Below are 19,406 nucleotides of genomic sequence, written 5' to 3'. Positions count from 1 at the left end.
GTCAGGGCACATGCCCAGGTTGTGGGCCTGATCCCCAGTGTGGGGCATGCAGGAAGCGACCAATCGATGTTCTCTCTCATCAATGTTTCTATCTCCCTCTCCCTCCCTGTCTAAAATTAATAAAGGAAAAAAAATTTTTTTTAAGAAAAAGAATGAGAATTTCTCGCCCGGTCAGTGTGGCTCAGCGGTTAGGTAGCAACCCATGCACCAAGAGGTCGCCAGTTCAATTCCCAGTCAGGGCACACGCCCAGGTTGTAGGCCAATTCCCCAGTGGGGGGCATGTAGGAGGTGGCCAATCGATACTCTCTCTCATCAATGTTTCTATCTCTCTCCCTCTCCCCTCTAAAATCAATAAAGAAAAAAAAAAAAGAATTCCTCAAAAAAATGTTCTGTCAACAATGTCACAAATTTTTGTTTGCCAAATTTATTGCTCTTTTACTTACCATCTTCTGAGAATGTGAATTGTAGCAACGAAGGAACAAGAAAAGAAAGTGAGCTCTTTGAGTGGTTGATTTTCCTACATCTTTGGCTAAACCAACCTGCTTCTGCCTTAAAAGAAAAAATAAAGAGAAGACTTGTAAATGTAGGTAACCTCTGTCATAGCAACTATTGCATACCCACGTTTACAAAAATCCTCAGATCTTAGTGAAATACCAATAACTGGAAATGAAGACACACTACTCAAAAGCAAGTACTGAGTTTAGTTCTGTAACTAAAAATACACCATGTAGTTAGCTGTAAATTACTACCCTCAATGACACCAGCTATGTCTATTCCAGAAACCTCAGTAATACTATGCTAATGACCTTATATTTTCTCTTAAAAACTATCTGAAAGTAAAAGAAACATAATAAGAATTTTTAAGTGCTCAAAGTACATAGGATCGAGGTACTTGTATCATCTTATCCCATTTCTGCTAAAATGAAATTTTAACTAGAGCAGCTACCATCATAATCTACAGTCTACTTCTCAATGATTGAGTTTTACCATACAAAACCATTTCCTGGTAATGAACAAAGCCAAGAGAAACTGGGCACGAAGGAGGTACAACGTAATATAAAAAACACAGCTGTGTCTGGCCGGTGTGGCTCAGTAGTTGAGCATCGACCCATGCACCAAGAGGTCGCTGGTTTGATTCCTGGTCAAGACACATGCCCGGGTTGTGGGCCCAATCCCCAGTGGGGAGCATGCAGGAGGCAACAAATCGATGTTCTCTTTCATTGATGTTTCTGTCTCTCTCTCCCTCTCACTTCCTCTCTCACTCTTTAAAAAAAAAAAAAAATCAATAAAGGAAAACGAAAACAACAACAAAAAACCAAACACAGCTGCACAGGGTGAGCAGCAGTGGCCAGGAGAGGGCAGCATGTTTTCCTGGTTTCAGAACCCAGTGGCTGGGTGGTGAAATCCTCCCTGCAGCTTCTGCTTCGCCAGAGAAGAGGGGAATAAATCCAGCACGAGAGTCCACACCACCCACACCAATGCCGCTCATCAGCCTGCACAGCCGCCACAGGGCTACTTCCAGGGTCTCGCTTAACTGTTGCAGTAACCTGGACCCAGGGCCCCAGTGGTGCTCCTGATGTGCCTCAACGAGCCCTGAAGAACCCAGGTGGGCGAGGGAAGTCCGAGGGATCACAATCTCTCAGCTAATTTATTTTACTCTGGTAACAGGCTAAATGTAACAGAGGAACTAACATCTAATAACAAGACAAGAATTCTCAACGTCCAGACCAGGCTCACAGATCCAAACATGTTAACTGGAGAGCAGGACTGAGCAGTAGCTGCCTCTATATCAAGATCCCAGGCAGTGCTCTGTCTGAGGGGAGCAAAGACAGCTTTGCAGTGCTTCTGAGTCTGCAGAGAAGCAGCTGCATGGTGACCATGTTTTCATCTGCTTCCATAAGAACTGTGATGACAGAGCCGCTCTGCTCCGTACCTTCAGCTTTATGGGCTTTTAGACTGTGAGACCGGGGCATTCCCTTGTCCCCAAGAGACCTGATGCTTACTTCAAGGCCTACATGTCTGAGAGTCTTCTGACAAGGACGAGTAGCAGCTGCACCACCTGCACCCCTCACCTTTGCCACCACGGACAGATCACAGATTGTATCCACTTTGTGCATCTGGCTTTATGCAGGAGGTGTGACAAACTGCTGCACTGGGGTGCAAATGCCAGGCCTGCTCCCTTCTTCTGGGTTTGTCATGTTGTAATTATGCAAATAAATGTTCACTCAAAACCAGCAGGGTCTTTCTTGAAGTTTAATACTGTGTTTGTGATACTGAAGTATTTGCTTTCATTCTAAATAAAAATTTATATTTTACTTTTTTATTGCTGGTTTAAGGTGATACAGGTTATCCTTGTACTCTGAGCAGGAGTTTCTTATTTAAAGTTTTAGAAACAGTTTTAGGCCTTAATTTGGAAAGACAGGTATTAATTTACCCTTCTATTGCTTTCAAAAATCTGAATAAAAATGATTATATCTAAAAATCAAACCACAGCTGACTGGGTTCTAATCCTAGTTCTGCCACTAATTAAACTGAGAATATTACTTTCAGTTTCCTAAGTTTTATCTTATGCAAAAGGCAATAATACAGTAACGGAAAGATAAATAGAGAACAGGACATAAAAAGGCATTTCAGAGTAGAAAAACATAAATGACCAATAAATACATGAAGAGATTATCAACTCAGTTAAAAAATAATTGCCCTCCATCAGATTGGCCACAATAAATAAATTGCATTAATACCCGTGTTAGTGAGAACGGGTGTGGGTGGAATACATTCATAGATGTCTGCTAAAAATGTAAAAATTTTATAGGGCAATATGAAAATAGTAAATACAATTTTAAATGCATATACATTATAACCCACCAATTAGAATTCTAAGACCCTACACACAAAACAGTCTATTCATGGGCACAAGGAGGCCTACAAAAGAACACCTACTGTAGCCTTATTTGTGAAAAGAAAAACTGAAAACCTGGACATCCATCAGAGAAGAAACTGTTAAGTAAATCATGTATATTATTTCACGGAAAACTATGCAGCAATCTCCAAATGTGACATAAACATATCTATCAGATACTGACAAGAAAAGACTTTCAAGACACAGTTAAGTGAAAAGCCAATTATGTAACAAGACAATAATTCAAATAAAGCCATACATGCACAAAAATACAGCATATATTTGTATATGTGTATATACATATAAATACATACGTATAGGTATTTATAGATACATTTATAGATATTTATCAATGTATGCATCATGTTCTAGATGGACACATGCAGAACTGATAATGGCAGTTACTTCTGGAAAGAGAAATGGGTTTTGTAGGCATGGTGCAGTCATGCAAGACTATGGCTTTAATTATGTCTGAATACCTTCTATAAGAATATGTAAATGTCCTTATATAATTACAAATTAAAAATAAAATCCATCTCTACTTCATCAAAAGGAAGAAAACAATGTTTATAAATGCCAGACTTACTTGGTATGCTACTTCATATAAACAGCCATCCTTTCCAGCCAAGAAAATCCTGCCATTATCGGTGGAAGTTATTGTTAAAAGGTAAGTATTATCAGTGGGAAGAGAATACAAAGGATCTGGAAGAAGCTGCATTCCACCACACATGCTGTCGTTAAGAACTCCAGAACCTATTTTTTTAAAAGAAAAAATACAAGAATCAGTGTATCAGCTTTTTTATTTTTTTATCCTCACCCGAGGACATTTTTCCATTTTTTGTACAGATAGAGTGGGAGGGAGAGAGAGGAAGAGAAAGAGAGAGAGAAACATCGATGTGAAAGGGACACATCAATGTTTCTCTCTCTCTCTCTCTCTCTCTCTCTCTCCCCTTCCTCCCTCCCTCCCTCCCTCCCACTCTATCCCACTCTATATGAACAAAAAATGGAAAAATGTCCTTGGGTGAGGATAAAAAAAAAAAAAATTAAAACAGCGCTGCCGGTGTGGCTCAGTGCATTGAGTGTGTCCTATGCACTGAAAAGTCCCAGATGATGATTCCGGGTCAGGGCACATGCCCCGGTTGCGGGACGATCCCCAGTAGGGGATGAGCAGGAGGCAGCCAATCAATGTATCTCTCTCACATGGATGTTCCTATCTCTCTTTCCTAAATAAATCAATAAAAACATATTAAAAAAAAAGTTTAGAACAATCACTGAATTATCTTTAGAACCGGTACTTTTACTGCATCCTTACTAATATACTCAATAGCTTCTATAACATACATAATTTTTAAATTACTATAAAAAGTCTAATACAGCTCTGGCCGGTTTGGCTCAGTGGTTGGAGCGTCGGCCTGCAGACCAGAGAGTCCTGGTTTCCATTCCCGCTAGGGGCATGTACCAAAAAAAAAAAAGTCTAATACAATAATTCAAGTGAAATAGAACCTATAGAGTGTGTGCATAGATACATAAAACATGTAATTACAATATATAATATATATCATTATAACACATTAATTAAAAAACTCACCCAAATTTTTAAATTTTGTAAAAGAGCCTAAGAATGTGGCAGTAATAATTAAGTTACTGATTCAACATTATTTCATCTAAAGCAATAAAAAAGAAATCATTAAATATGCTTGTAATAAATTGAGGGCTTCTTACTTTAAAGCAAAGAATAATGTGTTATATTTCAGTGTTCCATAGCCATTCAATAAATCAGAAACAAAGAAATTAAAGGCACTGTTAAAAATCTCACTAGCGTAGACTATTCTTTTACTACTACCCTTCCTGCATATTATACATTTAAAACATTCACATTAGTATGTAAATACATACAGAATACATTTTTGGTGGAATCACTATCCTGAAAGATACCATATCTATGGGGAAAAATTATTTTTCTATGAGCAAAGAGCTCAGTTAATTCAGTGACAAATATTAATTTTTAATTATAACATTAAACTCAACAACATACTTTTATTTTAAAGAACACAATATGTGGGTTATACCTGTTTGCAAATTAGCATAGCTGAGTCCAAGAATCACTATATCCACAGGGGTTGCCAAAACCAGGAGGTGTCGTATATGAGGTTGAAAGATGCCTGAGATAAAGTAGACGCGGGTTTAGGATTATTTTTCCAAAAAAATCCAGTATTGAAACATTCATAGATTAAGTTTTTACCATTACGATGAGCTGGTGATTAAATAGCATATGAGAAGTCTGGCCTGGCAGGTGTGGCTCAGTGGAATGAGCGTCATCCCATGGACCGAGAGGTCCCGGTTCGATTCCCAGTCAGGGCACATGCCTGAGTGGCAGAATCGATCCCCAATAGGAGGTGTGCAGGAGGCAGCCGACTGATGTTTCTCTCGCTCTCCCTTTCTCTCTCTCTAAAAAAAAAAAAAAAACAATAAAAGCAGCTCTGGCCAGTTTGGCTCAGCTGTTAGAGCATCGGCCAGAGAGGGCCAGGTTCGGTTCTCGCTAAGGGCATGTACCTGGGTTGCGGCTTGTCCCCAGCCCCAGTTGGGGTTGTGTGGGTGGTAACCACTTGATGTGTCTCTCTCTCTTCCTCCCTCTCTCCCTCCCACTCTATCTCAAGATAAATGCAAAAAAAAAAGTCCTCTGATGAGGAGAAAAAAAATAAAAATCAAGAAAAGCATATTAAAAGTCTGAACCCAATTTTGTTCATTTTGATGTTAAAATATTACTACCTATGACCATCTACAAAAGTAAATGGTAAAAAAAACCACCTTAGGAAATAAACACTTCAACATTTAATGTCATTTAAAATCAGTGTTACAGCCCTGGCCAGTTTGGCTCAGCGGTTAGAGCGTCGGCCTGCGGTCCCGAGAGACCCGGGTTCGGTTCCCGCTAAGGGCACGTACTTCGGCTGCAGTTTGTCCCCGGCCCTGGTTGGTCGTGCGGGTAGCAGCCACTCGATGTGTCCCTTCACGTCGATGTTTCTCTCTCTCTCTTCCTTCCTCTCTCTCCCTCCCACTCTGTCTGTGCAAAAAATGGAAAAGTGTCCTCAGGTGAGGATTAAAAAAAAAAAAATAAAAAAAAAAAAATAAAATCAGTGTTACATTACAAAATAGTTTATTAATATATAAAGACTTCTATTTGTATGACCAAATTTATAGTAACATTAATTCACAATAAAAGGTGGAAGCTACCCAAGTGTCCATCAACAGATAAACTGTTAAACAAAACATAGTACATACATACAATGAAATATTATTCAGCCTTTTGAAGAAAGGACATTCTGACCTACTACAACAGGGGTGGACCTTGAAGGAATCATGCTAAGGGAAATAAACCAGTGACAAAAAGACAAATATATAATCCCACTTATATCAGGTACCTGGAGTAGTCAAATTCATATAAAAAGAAATGAGTTTATATATCAATTAGTTTCTCAAATGAGTTTATACATCAAAACCAGATAATTTACAGTTCCACAGGGGACATTACCAAGTACAAAATTTTTTGTTAATGCATATTAAGGTATTGTTTAACTTGAAAAGTGTGGTGTGGCATGAGATACTATGTATAATTATCACTGTCATTATGTTATAATGTCCAAAAATAATGTCTCACTGATAGGAATAAAGGGAAATAGTATCTTATATTATAATTATGCATATACATTTGGTCTTCCTAAGGGAGTTAAATGTCACAGGAAATACACCAAAGCTAATATCATGACTTGGTTTTACTTTCACTAATGAGTATCAAGGAGCTTAAAAGCCAGTTTTGTATATCAAAGTTTAAGACCATGAAGCTGAAGGCACAGAGGTTCTACTTTAGTGACCTCAAAATATACCTGATTTCATAAGTTGATTTAAAAATCTTGAACTTTGTCTGACCAGTATGGCTCAGTGGTTGAGCATCGACCCATGCACCAAGTGGTTACCTCTTGCAGGAAGATGCATTCAAGAGATGCATATTAAATTTAAATCAATCAATTCTGCATGTCAGTAGCTCTGAAAAAAGATTTGGCATCATGCCCTGGCCCATTTGGTTCAACAGTTCGAGCATCCGCCCGTGGACTGGAGAGTCCTGGGTTCAGTTTCCCCTAAGGGCACGTACCTCGATTACAGTTTGTCCCCAACCCTGGTTGGGGTTGTGTAGGCGGCAACCACTCGAATTGTGTCAGACAGACAATGATGTTTCTCTCTCTGTCTTCCTCCCTCTCTCCCTCCTGCTCGATCTGAAGATAAATGCAAACAAATGTCCTCGGGTGAGGATTAAAAAAAACATCCTGGCATCATGAGGTTGAAACTGTAAGTTAAACAATATTTGTGACTTAGCTGAGATTTATTCTGACCTCTGTTCTTACTTTCCTGGGCTATCAAGACTGAAAAAAATGCAGAGACAAAAATGGTTTTTACAGTAAGTGATGACAAATGTATTATGCAAAAAATTTCAGGTAAATCAAGAGTAACAAAATGTAAGCAAAATGAGATTCAAGAACTATATTATAATAATTTTAGAAGCAAATTCATTTATACCATCACAAAGATGTTAAATATTTCTAATTACTTTATTTCTAATTAGAATTCAAACAAAATTTCAGTAGGAAATTCAACTAATTAGAATGTGTTGTCATTTAGTCCGAAAACATTTGAAGTCTGCATGTACAAACATAACTTAAGCCTTATATTTTTATTTCTTACCAGCTTTTGGTTTCACAAGCCCCACAGCAAGAATAGTCTCACTAAGTCCATCAAAATAGGCAAGGTCTCCTCTGTCAATAGTTGCAGAAAAACATGTTATACATATAAAGAAAAAGTTTTATCTTATAATACTCTTTAAGACTATAGAACATAATGAAAATCAAACAAGTAAACTGTTTCAATTCCAAGACCCAGGCAGAGGCCCGCCTAAGGCTACTCATAAACTAGGAAAACAGGAATGCCGCTCCACATGCCAAATGCCCCACCCCCCAGGTTGCAAGTATCTAATGGCAAGCTAATATGGAGACAGGGACAAGAGTGTAGAGGACCTTTTCAGAAAAATCAGGCTCCCAAAGAAAGCCTATGGCTGTAAGTCAAACAGGAACAATGACCAACCAAACCTGTAACCTAAGTGGCAAGGTAATTATAAAAAAATTTGGAACCTGTGGTTCAACGAGGATAACCTCAGGAACAACAAATGAAACTCTGCTCAACTCCTGACTTGGAAAAAGTCAACTCCCTCCACAATAAAGGCCCTAGCAAAAGAAGAAACTTACTCATTAATTTTTTTTTAAATTTTTTAATTAAAAAAAAAAAATTTATTGCCCTGGCTAGTGTGACCCAATGGTTAGAGCATTGGCTCTCCCACTAAAGGGTCACAGGTTCAATTCCTGGTCAAGGGCATGTACCTGGGTTGCAGGTTCAATTTCTAGCCCCAGTCAGGGCACATGCGGAAGGCAACCAACTTAAGTGTGTCTCTCACACAGGTGTTTCTCTCTCTCCACCCCCTCCCTCCCTCCCTTTCACTCTCTAAAAATCAATGGACAAATATCCTCAGGTTAAGATTAACAATAACAAACAAATAAATAAACAAACTTATTGGGGTAACATTCCTTAGTAACATTATATAATTTTAGGTGTACAATTTTATATGTGATCTGTATACTTGTTTGCTTACCACCCGAAGTCTAGTCTCCTCCCATTACCATATATTTGACTCCTTTTACCCTCTTTGTCTTCCTCCCACCATTCTGTATTCTATGAGTTTGTTTTGTTTGTTGCTTTCTGTTTCATATCCACATATAAGTGAAATAATTTGGTTCTGACACATGTCCATGTCTAAGGATAAATGCTATTTACTTCAGTATCCACTATTCTAGATATAATGTTGGGCTTTCAATAAGAAAACGAGACACATAAAATCAAGAGAAAAAAAACACGCCACTGTCAAGAAACAAAGCAATCAGTAGAACAAGACCCAGCCATGAGCCAAATGTATGAACTAGTAGACAGGAAATTTAAAATAAATGTAATCAATATAGCATAAGCTTCAATGGAAAAGGTGGACAATATGCACCAACAGGTAAGAAACTTCAGCAGAAAGATGAAAATTTTAAGAAATGAGAAAATAAAAATGTCGAAAATAAAATGCACAACACAGAAAAAGAACACATTTAAGAACTTCTCAGTTGCCCAGCCTGTGTGGTTCAGTGGACTGAGCACCGTTCCATAGACTGTGAGGTCCTGGTTGAATTCCTGGTAAGGGCACATGCCCAGGTTTCGAGCTTAATCCCCAGTAGGGGGGCGTGCAGGAGACAGCCAATCAATGTTTCTCTCCCACATTGATGTTTTTATCTCTCTCCCCCTTGCTCTCTCTCTAATTCAATTAAAACATAAAACAAAAAACTAGGATATCTTTTTTCCCCCTCACCAGAGAATATTTTTGCATTTATCTTCAGATAGAATGGGAGGGAGAGAGGGGGGAAGAGAGAGAGAAACATCGATGTGAAAGAGACACATCGACTGGTTGCCACCCACACGACCCCAACTGGAGCCAGGGACAAACTGCAACTGAGGTATGTGCCCTTAGGGGGAACCGAACCCTCTCTGGTCTGCAAGCCAATGCTCTAACTGCTTAGCCAAACTGGCCAGGGTGAACTGGAATTTTTATTTTTTTTTAATTTTTTTCTTAATCCTCGCCCGAGGACATTTTTTTTATTTTTTGTTCAGATAGAGTGGGAGGGAGAGAGAGGAAGAGAGAGAGACACACACATTGAGTGGCTGCTTCTTGCATGACCCAACCAGGGCCGGGGACAAACTGCAACCAAAGTATGTGCCCTCAGTGGGAACCGAACCAGTGTCTCCCTGGACCGCAGGCCAATGCTCTAACCACTGAGACAAACCGGCCAGGGCTAGAATTTTTTTTAATCCTCACCTGAGGATATTTTTCCATTTTTTGTACAGATAGAGTGGGAGGGAAAGAGAGGGAGAGAGAGAGAAACATCGATGTGAAAGGGACAGATCGAGTGGCTGCCACCTGCACGACCCAACCAGGGCCGGAGACAAACTGCAACTGAGGTTCATGCCCTTAGCGGGAACCGAACCTGGGTCTCTCCAGACCGCAGGCCAATGCTGAGCCACTGGCCAAGGCTGGAATATTTTTTTAAAAAGAAAAAACAAAACAAAACAAAACACAACTTTCAGAAGACATCACAGAAGAAAATAATCAATGAACCTTAAATTAGGTTCACAGAAATTGTGGAAATTGAAACCAAAAGAGAAAAAAGATTGGGGAAGAAAAACCGCACAGAACATCCAAAATCTGTTGTATAATATCAAACAGTCTAGCAAAAGTATAACTGAAATATCAGAAGAAAGGGAGAAAATGAGTGGAAAAAATATTTGAAGATAATGGTTGAAAAAATTTTCCAAAAAACAAAAGCCCAGCGGTGTGGCTCAGCGGACTGAGCATCATCCCATAAACTGAGAGGTCCGGGTTCAATTCCCAGTCAGGGCATGTGCCTGGGTCGTGGGCCTGATCCCCAGTGGGGGACATGCAAGAGGCGGCCAGTCGATGCTCTCGATGCTCTCTCTCATCGATGTTTCTATTTCTCTCTCCCTCTCACTTCCTCTCTCTCTAAAATCAAATCAATAAGGGGGGGGGGGACACAAAACTGAACACTCATTTAAAAAAAAGCAACAAAAGACATCAAAGCATCCTAGCCAGTTTTGCTCAGCGGTTAGCGCGTCAGCCTGCGGTCCAGAGAGACCCAGGTTCAGATCCCACTTAGGGCATGTACCTTGGTTGCAGTCTGTCCCCGGTTCTGGTTGAGTCGTGCGGGTGGCAACCACTTGATGTATCCCTTTCACATGGATGTTTCTCTCTCTCTCTCCCTCCCTCCCTCCCACTCTATCTTTTTTTTTTTTTTTTTTTTTTTTTTATCCTCACCCGAGGACATTTTTTCTATGTTTTGTTCAGATAGAGTGGGAGGGAGAGAGAGAGAGAAACATCGACGTGAAAGGGACACGTCGAGTGGTTGCCACCCACACGACCCAACCAGGGCCGGGGACAAACTGCAACCGAGGTACGTGCCCTTAGCGGGAACCGAACCCGGGTCTCTCAGGACCGCAGGCCGACACTCTAACCGCTGAGCCAAACCGGCCAGGGCTCCCACTCTATCTTAACAAAATATCGAAAAATGTACTTGGATGAGGATTAAAAAAAAAAAAGACATCAAAGCAATGAAGCAAGATAAATACCAATAAAAAAATATGATTCAAACTTTGAAGAAATCTTCTGGTTGTCCAGAAAGGGGCCATGCAAACAAGAACAAAACACCTAAATGGTCACATATGTAGACCGGATTCCCATTTCCTCCTGTGTGACATCACACAGGTTCCGTTGATAACTGGAACAGCCACATCCCCTACCCTCATGATTAACCCTGGGAAAGGTGAGGATCAGAGAACAATGAATTGAACAAGATTATGTTTTTATCATTCAAATGGAGTTAAGATTTATAATAGAAAGCAAAAGAATTACTAAAACTAAGCCTAAGGGTTTTGCAGAACTGAATTTGTGAACTAAAGATTTATACCCAGTACTTACACTTTGACTTTTTTCAATAAGCACATTGTTCAAATAATTTTTTTTTCTTTCTTTCTCTTTTTTAATACTCAACCGAGGGTATTTTTCCATTTTTCTTCAGATAGAGTGGGAGTGAGAGATGAGAGAGAGAGAGAGAGAGAGAGAGAGAGAGAGAGAGAGAGAGAAGAGAAAGAAAACATTGATGTGAAAGAGACACATCGAATGGCTGCCTCCCGCAGGACCCTGACCAGGGCCAGGGATGAACTGCAACTGAGGTATGTGTCCTTGACCAGAATTGAACTCACGACTCATCGATCCCTGGGCTTACGTTCTAACCACTGAGCAACCAGCCAGGGTGAATAATTTTTCTTTAAATGAGGTCTAGTTTGAACACACAGTAAGGTTGGTTCCATGCTGGGAGAGACTATATGTATCCATTCAATACTGTCCCTAGCCCAGGTGCTGTGTCCCAGGTGCTGAGAGTCATCCCATGGACTGGGAAGTCCTGGTTAGATTCTGGATTGCAGGCTTGACCCCAGCAGGGGGTGTGCAGGAGACAGTCAATCGATGTTTCTCTCTCACATTGGTGTTTCTATCTCTCTCTTCCTTCCTCTCCCTTTAAAAAATCATTAAAACACTATTTTAAAAAAAATAACTGTTCCTAGCACAAAAATGACTAATACATGAAAAACTCAATGTATTTCTTAAATGAATCTTAGATATTAATGAAAATACAAAAATTTTCAATGAAGTGAAAACTCTTTTTAAAATAATTATTTTTGGAGTGGGGGTGAGAGTGGGGAGGAGGGGGGCCACTGGGGGGAAAAGGAGGGACATCTGTAATACTTAATGATAAAGATAAATTAAAACTTTTTTGAATTAAAAAAATTAAAGGGAAAAAATTATTCTTAACATTATGTAATTTCTTTTGCATTTAGTTTTCTTGAGGAAATGTATGCTTTATTCTTTAGCATCAAAATAAATATAACAAATTGGGGAAAGTTCAGGGTAAATGGGAAACAATCACAACCAGACATCACTACTATTTGTTTTTCCTTTATTGATTTTTTTTTTTTTTTAATCCTCACCCGAGGATATTTTTCCATTTTTTGTACAGATAGAATAGGAGGGAGAGAGAGAGAGAAACATCGACGTGAAGGGACACATCGAGTGGCTGCCACCCGCACGACCAACCAGGGCCGGGGACAAACTGCAACCGAAGTACATGCCCTTAGCGGGAACCGAACCCGGGTCTCTCTGGACCGCAGGCCAACGTTCTAACCGCTGAGCCAAACCGGCCAGGGCTCCTTTATTGATTTTATAGAGAAAGTGAGAGGGAGAGAGAGATGGAAACATCAATGAGAACATTGATCGGCCACCTCCTGCATGCACCCCATTGGGGATCAGGCCCACAACTTGGGCATGTGTCCTGACCGCGAATTGAACCGGCAACCTCTTGGTACATGGGTCGATGCTCAACCACTGAAACACACTGGCCGGACTAGACATCACTACTATTATGACTGTAACTCTAGTCAAGGGCACCCACCTCGGTTGCAGTTTGGTCCCCTGCTCTAGTCGGGGTCATGCGGGAGGCAACCAACTGATGTGTTTCTCTCACATCAATGTTGCTTTCTCTCTCCCTCTCCCTCTCCCTCTAGCTGAAGATAAAATGAAAAAATACCCTTGTATGCGGATAAAAATAAAAAAGCTATGAAATGGTTGGTCTAATTAAAAAAAAAATTGTTTCATTTAAGCTATATATTCTTAGTGTCAATTATTACTCAATGATAGTGTTGTGTGTGTGTATATACATACTAAGTGCATTAATTACTCAGGGGCAAGAGTAACATCTTAACTACTTGGGCCTTCCTATCCCACACCGAAAGATAATGTGACAAAGTAATGGAACTAAGTATAAATTTACCTTCAAAAAGCCAAGAGTGAGGTCACCAGATCAATCAACTTTAAACGAAAATGCCTTGGGCCTTCACTCAGACTCTATTATACAATTTAATTTACACACAGGTCAAGTCCAGAATTATAAAAGTTATTTCTGTAAATCAACACTCTCCCATTCCGTAGAAATGCAAGGAATACAAGTCTTTGAAAATGTCAAACCATCTTTCAAAGAATCACTGACATACTATCTTTAATGCAGAATAGAGCTGGGGACACAGACCCTTGCTACTCAAGAGTGGTACTTAGATTGGCAGTATCACTTGGAGCTTGTTACAAATACACTCTTGAACGTCATTCAAAACTGCTATAACAGACTCCCTATTTTAACCCTACTCTCAGGTGATTGGTACGCACACTGAGAAGCACTGAATTAGATGTTAGATGAGTGAAAGATATTAGGCAACGTCTAGTAAGTAGAATTCTTAGTGCAATAAGCTAAATTCTAATCATGATATAGCGTTGTGTGTGTATACATAATCAAAGCATGCCAGCCTTAAATACATACCCATCTTCATAGTTCCACATGAATATGTCACTGTCAATTGTGAGCCAAGCTCTGTTGATAGGAGGAAACACGCCCATCATGCAGTTACATTGCATATCTGAGTCATGTGGATGTAAGGTAAAAAGATTTCAATCTCATCTATTTTAAACTTGTTTCAAAAGACTTTGATATGAAATTTACAATTAAAAAATCATGACCTGTCCACTCTTTAATAGAATAAAATACCTTGATTTTCAATGAGTTTAACGAAAGCCATAGTGTATTTATGATTTCTAAATAATGCCATTTGACCACTTGAAATATACTCTGGACAAATGTGATATATTGTATATGTATTTTTTTTAACCATTACTAGCTTAAAAAAGAATACTGATTATTGCCCAGCTGGTATGGCTCAATGGATTGAGCGTCATCCCATGGACTGAGAGGTCCTGGTTCGATTCCTGCTCAGGACACATGCCCAGGTTTCAGGCTCGATCCCCAGTAAGGGTGTGCAGGAGGCAGCCAATAGATGTGTATCTCTTACATCGATGCTTCTATCTCTCTCTCCCTTCCTCTCTCTAAAAAAATCAATAAAAACGTATTTTTTAAAAATGTTTTAAAAAAAAAAGAATACTGATTATGAATAACACCATTGAATTTGGACATTAAAAAATAGGCAAAGAGTTATGTTATGTAATTATAAGACAATGAAACAATTGTGGAAATAAAATGATTTCCTAAAATAAATGTTCTTGCAGAGTACAATTATTACCAGAGGATTAAAGAAGATTAAGAAACTAAGCAAGGTGGAGTGTGGGATAAGGTGGATATATATTTAATAACACTATTTTACAAAGTCTCAGAGAAAACAGCAAATATTTGGGGAAAATATTACATTTTACTAGCTTTTCACTTTTTTATAAGCATTTTTCCTAATTTTCCATTTATTTTTCTCAATCACTCTATTGAAGCATGAAACTCTTTTATTCTAAATTCATTAATATACTTTTGAAAGTCTCATATTAAATTTTAAGATAGCATCTTAATGTCTTTATTATGAGAGTTAGATTGATATGAAAGCTTCTTGACAAATAACTATAAATCTAGTGCTTTTATAGGGTATGCTATACTTTAAGAAAATCAGATAAAATCTTTTTTAGAGGGTAAGAAAACTCTTCTACCTACTCAATCTATGAAGGTGCCATTAGTATTTTAGTTTCTAGTATCTTTTTTTGTTGTTGTTAATCCTCACCCAAGAGTATTTTTCCATTGATATTTAGACAAGAGTGGAAAGGAGAGATAGAAACATCAATGTGAGAGAGACACATCAATTGGTTACCTCTTGCACGGCCCTGACAGGGCTGGGGATTGAACCTGCAACCCAGGTAAGTGCCCTTGACTGGGAATCAAACCCGGGACCCTTCAGTCTGATAGCCTACACTCTAACCTTTGAGCTAAACCTGCCTGGGCAGTTTCTAATATCTTTATATACAGATTCTTATTGTGATCTATGGAAATAAAATCACATCGAAATTTCAACTTTAAGACACCATAAACTGAAAACCACACCAAAAACTTTTTTGGGGGAGAGAAAAAAGAAACACCGGATAGTTTTTATTTGTTTCCAAAGATATTTTGAGCTACATCCTAGTTTTATTTTTTTAAAAATTTTAACTGATGTTTTTTTTTTCTAGAAGAGAGGAAGGGAGAAGGAAACACCAATGTGAGAGCAAAACACCAATGGGTTGCCTCCTGCACGTCCCCTACTAGGAATCAAGACCGCAACCCCAGGCATGTGCCTTAACCAGGAATCTAACAGGCAAGTTTTCAGTGCATGGGACGATGTCCAACCAACTGAGCCACACAAGCCAGGGCACACATCTCAGTTTTAAATGTTAAAATGGGAAAAAAATAAAAGTGAAAATCATGGGTCTTTGACCTAATAGTGTGGTAGTAAAAACTTTCTCATGTAGCACTTAACTGGAAAGTAATACTTTGCAATAATATCATTAAAAAATGCAGAGTTGTGTCTAGTCGGTGTGGCTCAGTGGATTGAGTGTCATCTCATGGACTGACAGTTCCGGGTTCGATCTGAGGTCTGGTAACATGTCCGGGTTGCAGGCTTGATCCCCAGTAAGGGGCATGCAGAAGGCAGCCAATCAGTGTTTCTCACATTGATGTTTCTGTCTCGCAAACCATAGAGTCCCGGGTTCGGTACCCGCTAGGGGCATGTACCAAAATAAAAATTAATAAATAAATAAAATCAAAATTTTTTTTAGCCCAGCTGGTGTGGCTCAGTGGTTGAGCATCAACCCACGCACCAAGAGGTCACCAGTTCAATTCCCACTCAGGATACATGCCCAGGTTTCGAGCCAGGTCCCCAGTGGGGGAGCATGTAGGAGGCATCCAATTGATGTTCTCCCTCATCAGTGTTTCTATCCTTCTCCCTCTCCCTTCCTCTCTAAAATCAATACAGGGAAAAAAAAATTTTTTTAGCCCTAGCCAGTTTGGCTCAGCGGTTATAGTTCTGGTCAGTGGACAAGGTTGCGGGTTCCATTCCCAATCAAGGGCCTGTACCTCAGTTGCAGGTTTGATCCTTGGCCACAGTAGAGGTTGTGCGGGAGGCAGGCTATTGACACGTCTGTCACATGGATGTGTGTGTGTGTGTCCTCCCCCCTCCCCAACCCTTCCCTCCTTTCCACTCTACCTAAAAACCAATGGAAGGCCCTGGCCAGTTTGGCTCAGCAGTTAGAGCATCGGCCTGCGGTCCAGAGAGACCCAGGTTGGGTTCCCGCTGAGGACATGTACCTCAGTTGCAGTTTGTCCTGGGCCCTGGTTGGTCGTGCGGGTGGCAACCACTTGATGTGTCTCTTTCACGTCGATGTTTCTCTCTCTCTCTCTCTCCCCCTCCCTCCCACTCTAGCTGAACAAAATATGGAAAAATGTCCTCGGGTGAGGATTAATAAATAAATAAATAAAATAAAAAGCAATGGAAAAATATCTTCAGGTGAGGATTAACAAATTAACTTTAAAGCATTATAATACAAAGTAATAGGATACGTCCAAATTGCTCCACAAGTTCAGGTGGAAGAGGAACTCTTCGGATGGAACTGATCTCTGGAAGGTTGGGTACTGACAGCAAACCAGGTCCCTGTAGAGGATAATCCATATCTGACATGCCAGAAGCAGTGGGATTATCTATAAAATATAAAATAAAGCATTTACTTAAAATTAATAATATTTTGGGCATCAACTAGGTATACAGAAGCACTGCAAGCTACAGCAAAATTGTGCCTCTGGTGGCTCCAAAGGTATAGAGAAGATAGAGTAATTTTACCTGATGCAAAGGAGACCTGAGAAATTTCAATGTTAAGGTGGGGACACTAAACAAGACTATCTTTCCCAGATACTTACTCCATAAAAAAGAAAATTATTAGTTCAGCCCTGGCCGGTTTGGCTCAGCGGTTAGAGCGTCCGCCTGCGGTCCGGAGAGACCCGGGTTCGGTTCCCGCTAAAGGCACATACCTCGGTTGCAGTTTGTCCCCGGCCCCGGTTGGGTCATGTGGGTGGCAACCACTCGATGTGTCCCTTTCACATCGATGTTTCTCTCTCTCTCTCTCCCTCCCACTCTGTCTGAACAAAATATCAAAAAAAAAATGTCCTCGGGTGAGGATAAAAAATAAATAAATAAGAAAATTATTAGTTCAATAATTTAGTGTTTTTCTATTATTTTATTAATTTGAAATATGATATCTGCTTTATGATTCTTAGCTCAAATAATTGTGGACAAACAAAATATTGAATGGGGGGGAGTTATTTCTTTACCCACTTAACCATTTACAGATTAAAACAATCCAGATATTTTTCCATGAGAGTTCCCCACCTAGACCAACAAGGTAAATACAGACTACACCACAGAAGCAATATTTTACTGAGGAGAAAAACCAGACTGTTCTACAAAGGTTCTCACTTGGCAAACTTTCTCTTGCCCTAAGAGCCCTTAAACCAGACACTAAGGGCAGGAGCAGGCTGGTCTCTTCAGCCTGTACTTCCTAGTCCTGAACAAGGTGTTCTTTAGATCTGATGACCTATTTAGCTCATGTACCTTTTTAGGCTCTCTAAGGCACTAAGATGTTGGGGAAAACTTACATGTGAGAATTTTAAAATGTACTATACCTACAAAAAAACTCACAAAAAATAAAACACACACTCTCATAGAACAAATGGCCTGGCCAGTGTGGCTCAGTGGTTGAGCATCAATCCATGCACCAAGAGGTCGCTGGTTTGATTCCTGGTCAGGTCATATGCCCAGGTTATGGGCTTGATCCCTAGTAGGGGGCATGCAGGAGACAGCCAATCGATGTTCTCTCTCATTGATATTCTCCCTCATCAATGTTTCCATCTCTCCCTCTCCCTTCCTCTCTCTAAAAATCAATAAAGAAAAAAATAAATAAAAAAAAAATAATTATGGTGAATATGTGAATGGTTAAGAAAGTCTTCACAAAGAAGGTGATATTTAAGGGAGTCTGGAAAAATTGTTTGTTGAAGAGAAAAAAACATTCCAGAAATGTTGGAGTACATGCAAAATAAAATCCTGAAGAGGAGGTTTCTTTTGGAAAACAGGTTAAACATGGGGGCTGAGAACAGAATGAAAGAGGTAAGAGATTAGGTTGAAGATGTGGGTGTGTGTAAAAGTGGGTAGGGAGGATTAGGGTAAGATATGATGAAAGACCACAATGTATGGACTGAGTTTATAGCTTGCTTTCAAACCTAAGTAGGTCAAAGTGAGTAATGTTCAAGAGGAGAGTTGCTGATAGGGCACTCAGTTCTTTTTTTTTTTTTTATCCTCACCAGAGGACATTTTCCCATTTTTTGTTCAGATAGAGTGGGAGGGAGGGAGAGAGGGAGAGAGAGAGAGAGAGAGAGAGAGAAACATCGACGTGAAGGGACACATCGAGTGGCTGCCACCCGCACAACCAACCAGGGCCAGGGACAAACTGCAATCGAGGTACGTGCCCTTAGCGGGAACCGAACCGGGTCTCTCTGGACCGCAGGCTGACGCTCTAACCGCTGAGCCAAATCAGCCAGGGCGGACACTCGGTTCTTAAAGGTCAGGCCCCCATTGGTAAGTAACTGTCAGGAACAAATACTATCTTTGCCTTATTTGTCTTTTCTCTGATTACAAGTCTACTCAATTAACAATTTTTATAAATCGTCAGAGGTGTCTTTTAGGGTTTACATTGCAGATTATCTTGGTTATTTTATGTTGGTTCTTGCTTACCAAAAATCTTGTCTCTATCTTATTTACACTTCTCTGCTTTTTTCCAATTTCCATCTCACAAAGGAATCACTTTTTTCCCCCTAGCAGTTTATGTAATTCCATATGCCTCGAGGAGCCATAATTTAAAACCGTCCAACAAAACATTTTCCAGCCACTTCTCTTGTTGGCACATCTC

The 19,406-nt window shown here is 39.8% G+C and overlaps 1 protein-coding gene and 1 pseudogene across 2 annotated transcripts in view; one reads left to right on the top strand and one right to left on the bottom strand.

The window, feature by feature from the left end:
* The window catches only part of NUP155 (nucleoporin 155), a 68,100-nt gene that overhangs the window by 47,829 nt on the left and 865 nt on the right, over window positions 1-19,406 (bottom strand). For both annotated transcript variants that reach the window (XM_036279456.1, XM_036279457.1), the window contains exons 2-7: window positions 17,011-17,148; window positions 13,969-14,065; window positions 7,634-7,704; window positions 4,969-5,061; window positions 3,486-3,652; window positions 444-549 (exon numbers count right to left, since the gene is read on the bottom strand). In XM_036279456.1, the coding sequence (XP_036135349.1) occupies window positions 444-549; window positions 3,486-3,652; window positions 4,969-5,061; window positions 7,634-7,704; window positions 13,969-14,065; window positions 17,011-17,148 (672 nt within the window). The remainder of the gene's footprint in view (window positions 1-443; window positions 550-3,485; window positions 3,653-4,968; window positions 5,062-7,633; window positions 7,705-13,968; window positions 14,066-17,010; window positions 17,149-19,406) is intronic.
* On the top strand, window positions 1,010-3,374 carry LOC118641473 (annotated as a pseudogene).

The sequence above is a fragment of the Molossus molossus genome, unplaced genomic scaffold (assembly GCF_014108415.1).
Source record: "Molossus molossus isolate mMolMol1 unplaced genomic scaffold, mMolMol1.p scaffold_m16_p_3, whole genome shotgun sequence".
In the NCBI taxonomy this organism is placed as follows: Eukaryota; Metazoa; Chordata; class Mammalia; order Chiroptera; family Molossidae; genus Molossus; species Molossus molossus.
This window is presented reverse-complemented; position numbering and strand designations above follow the sequence as displayed.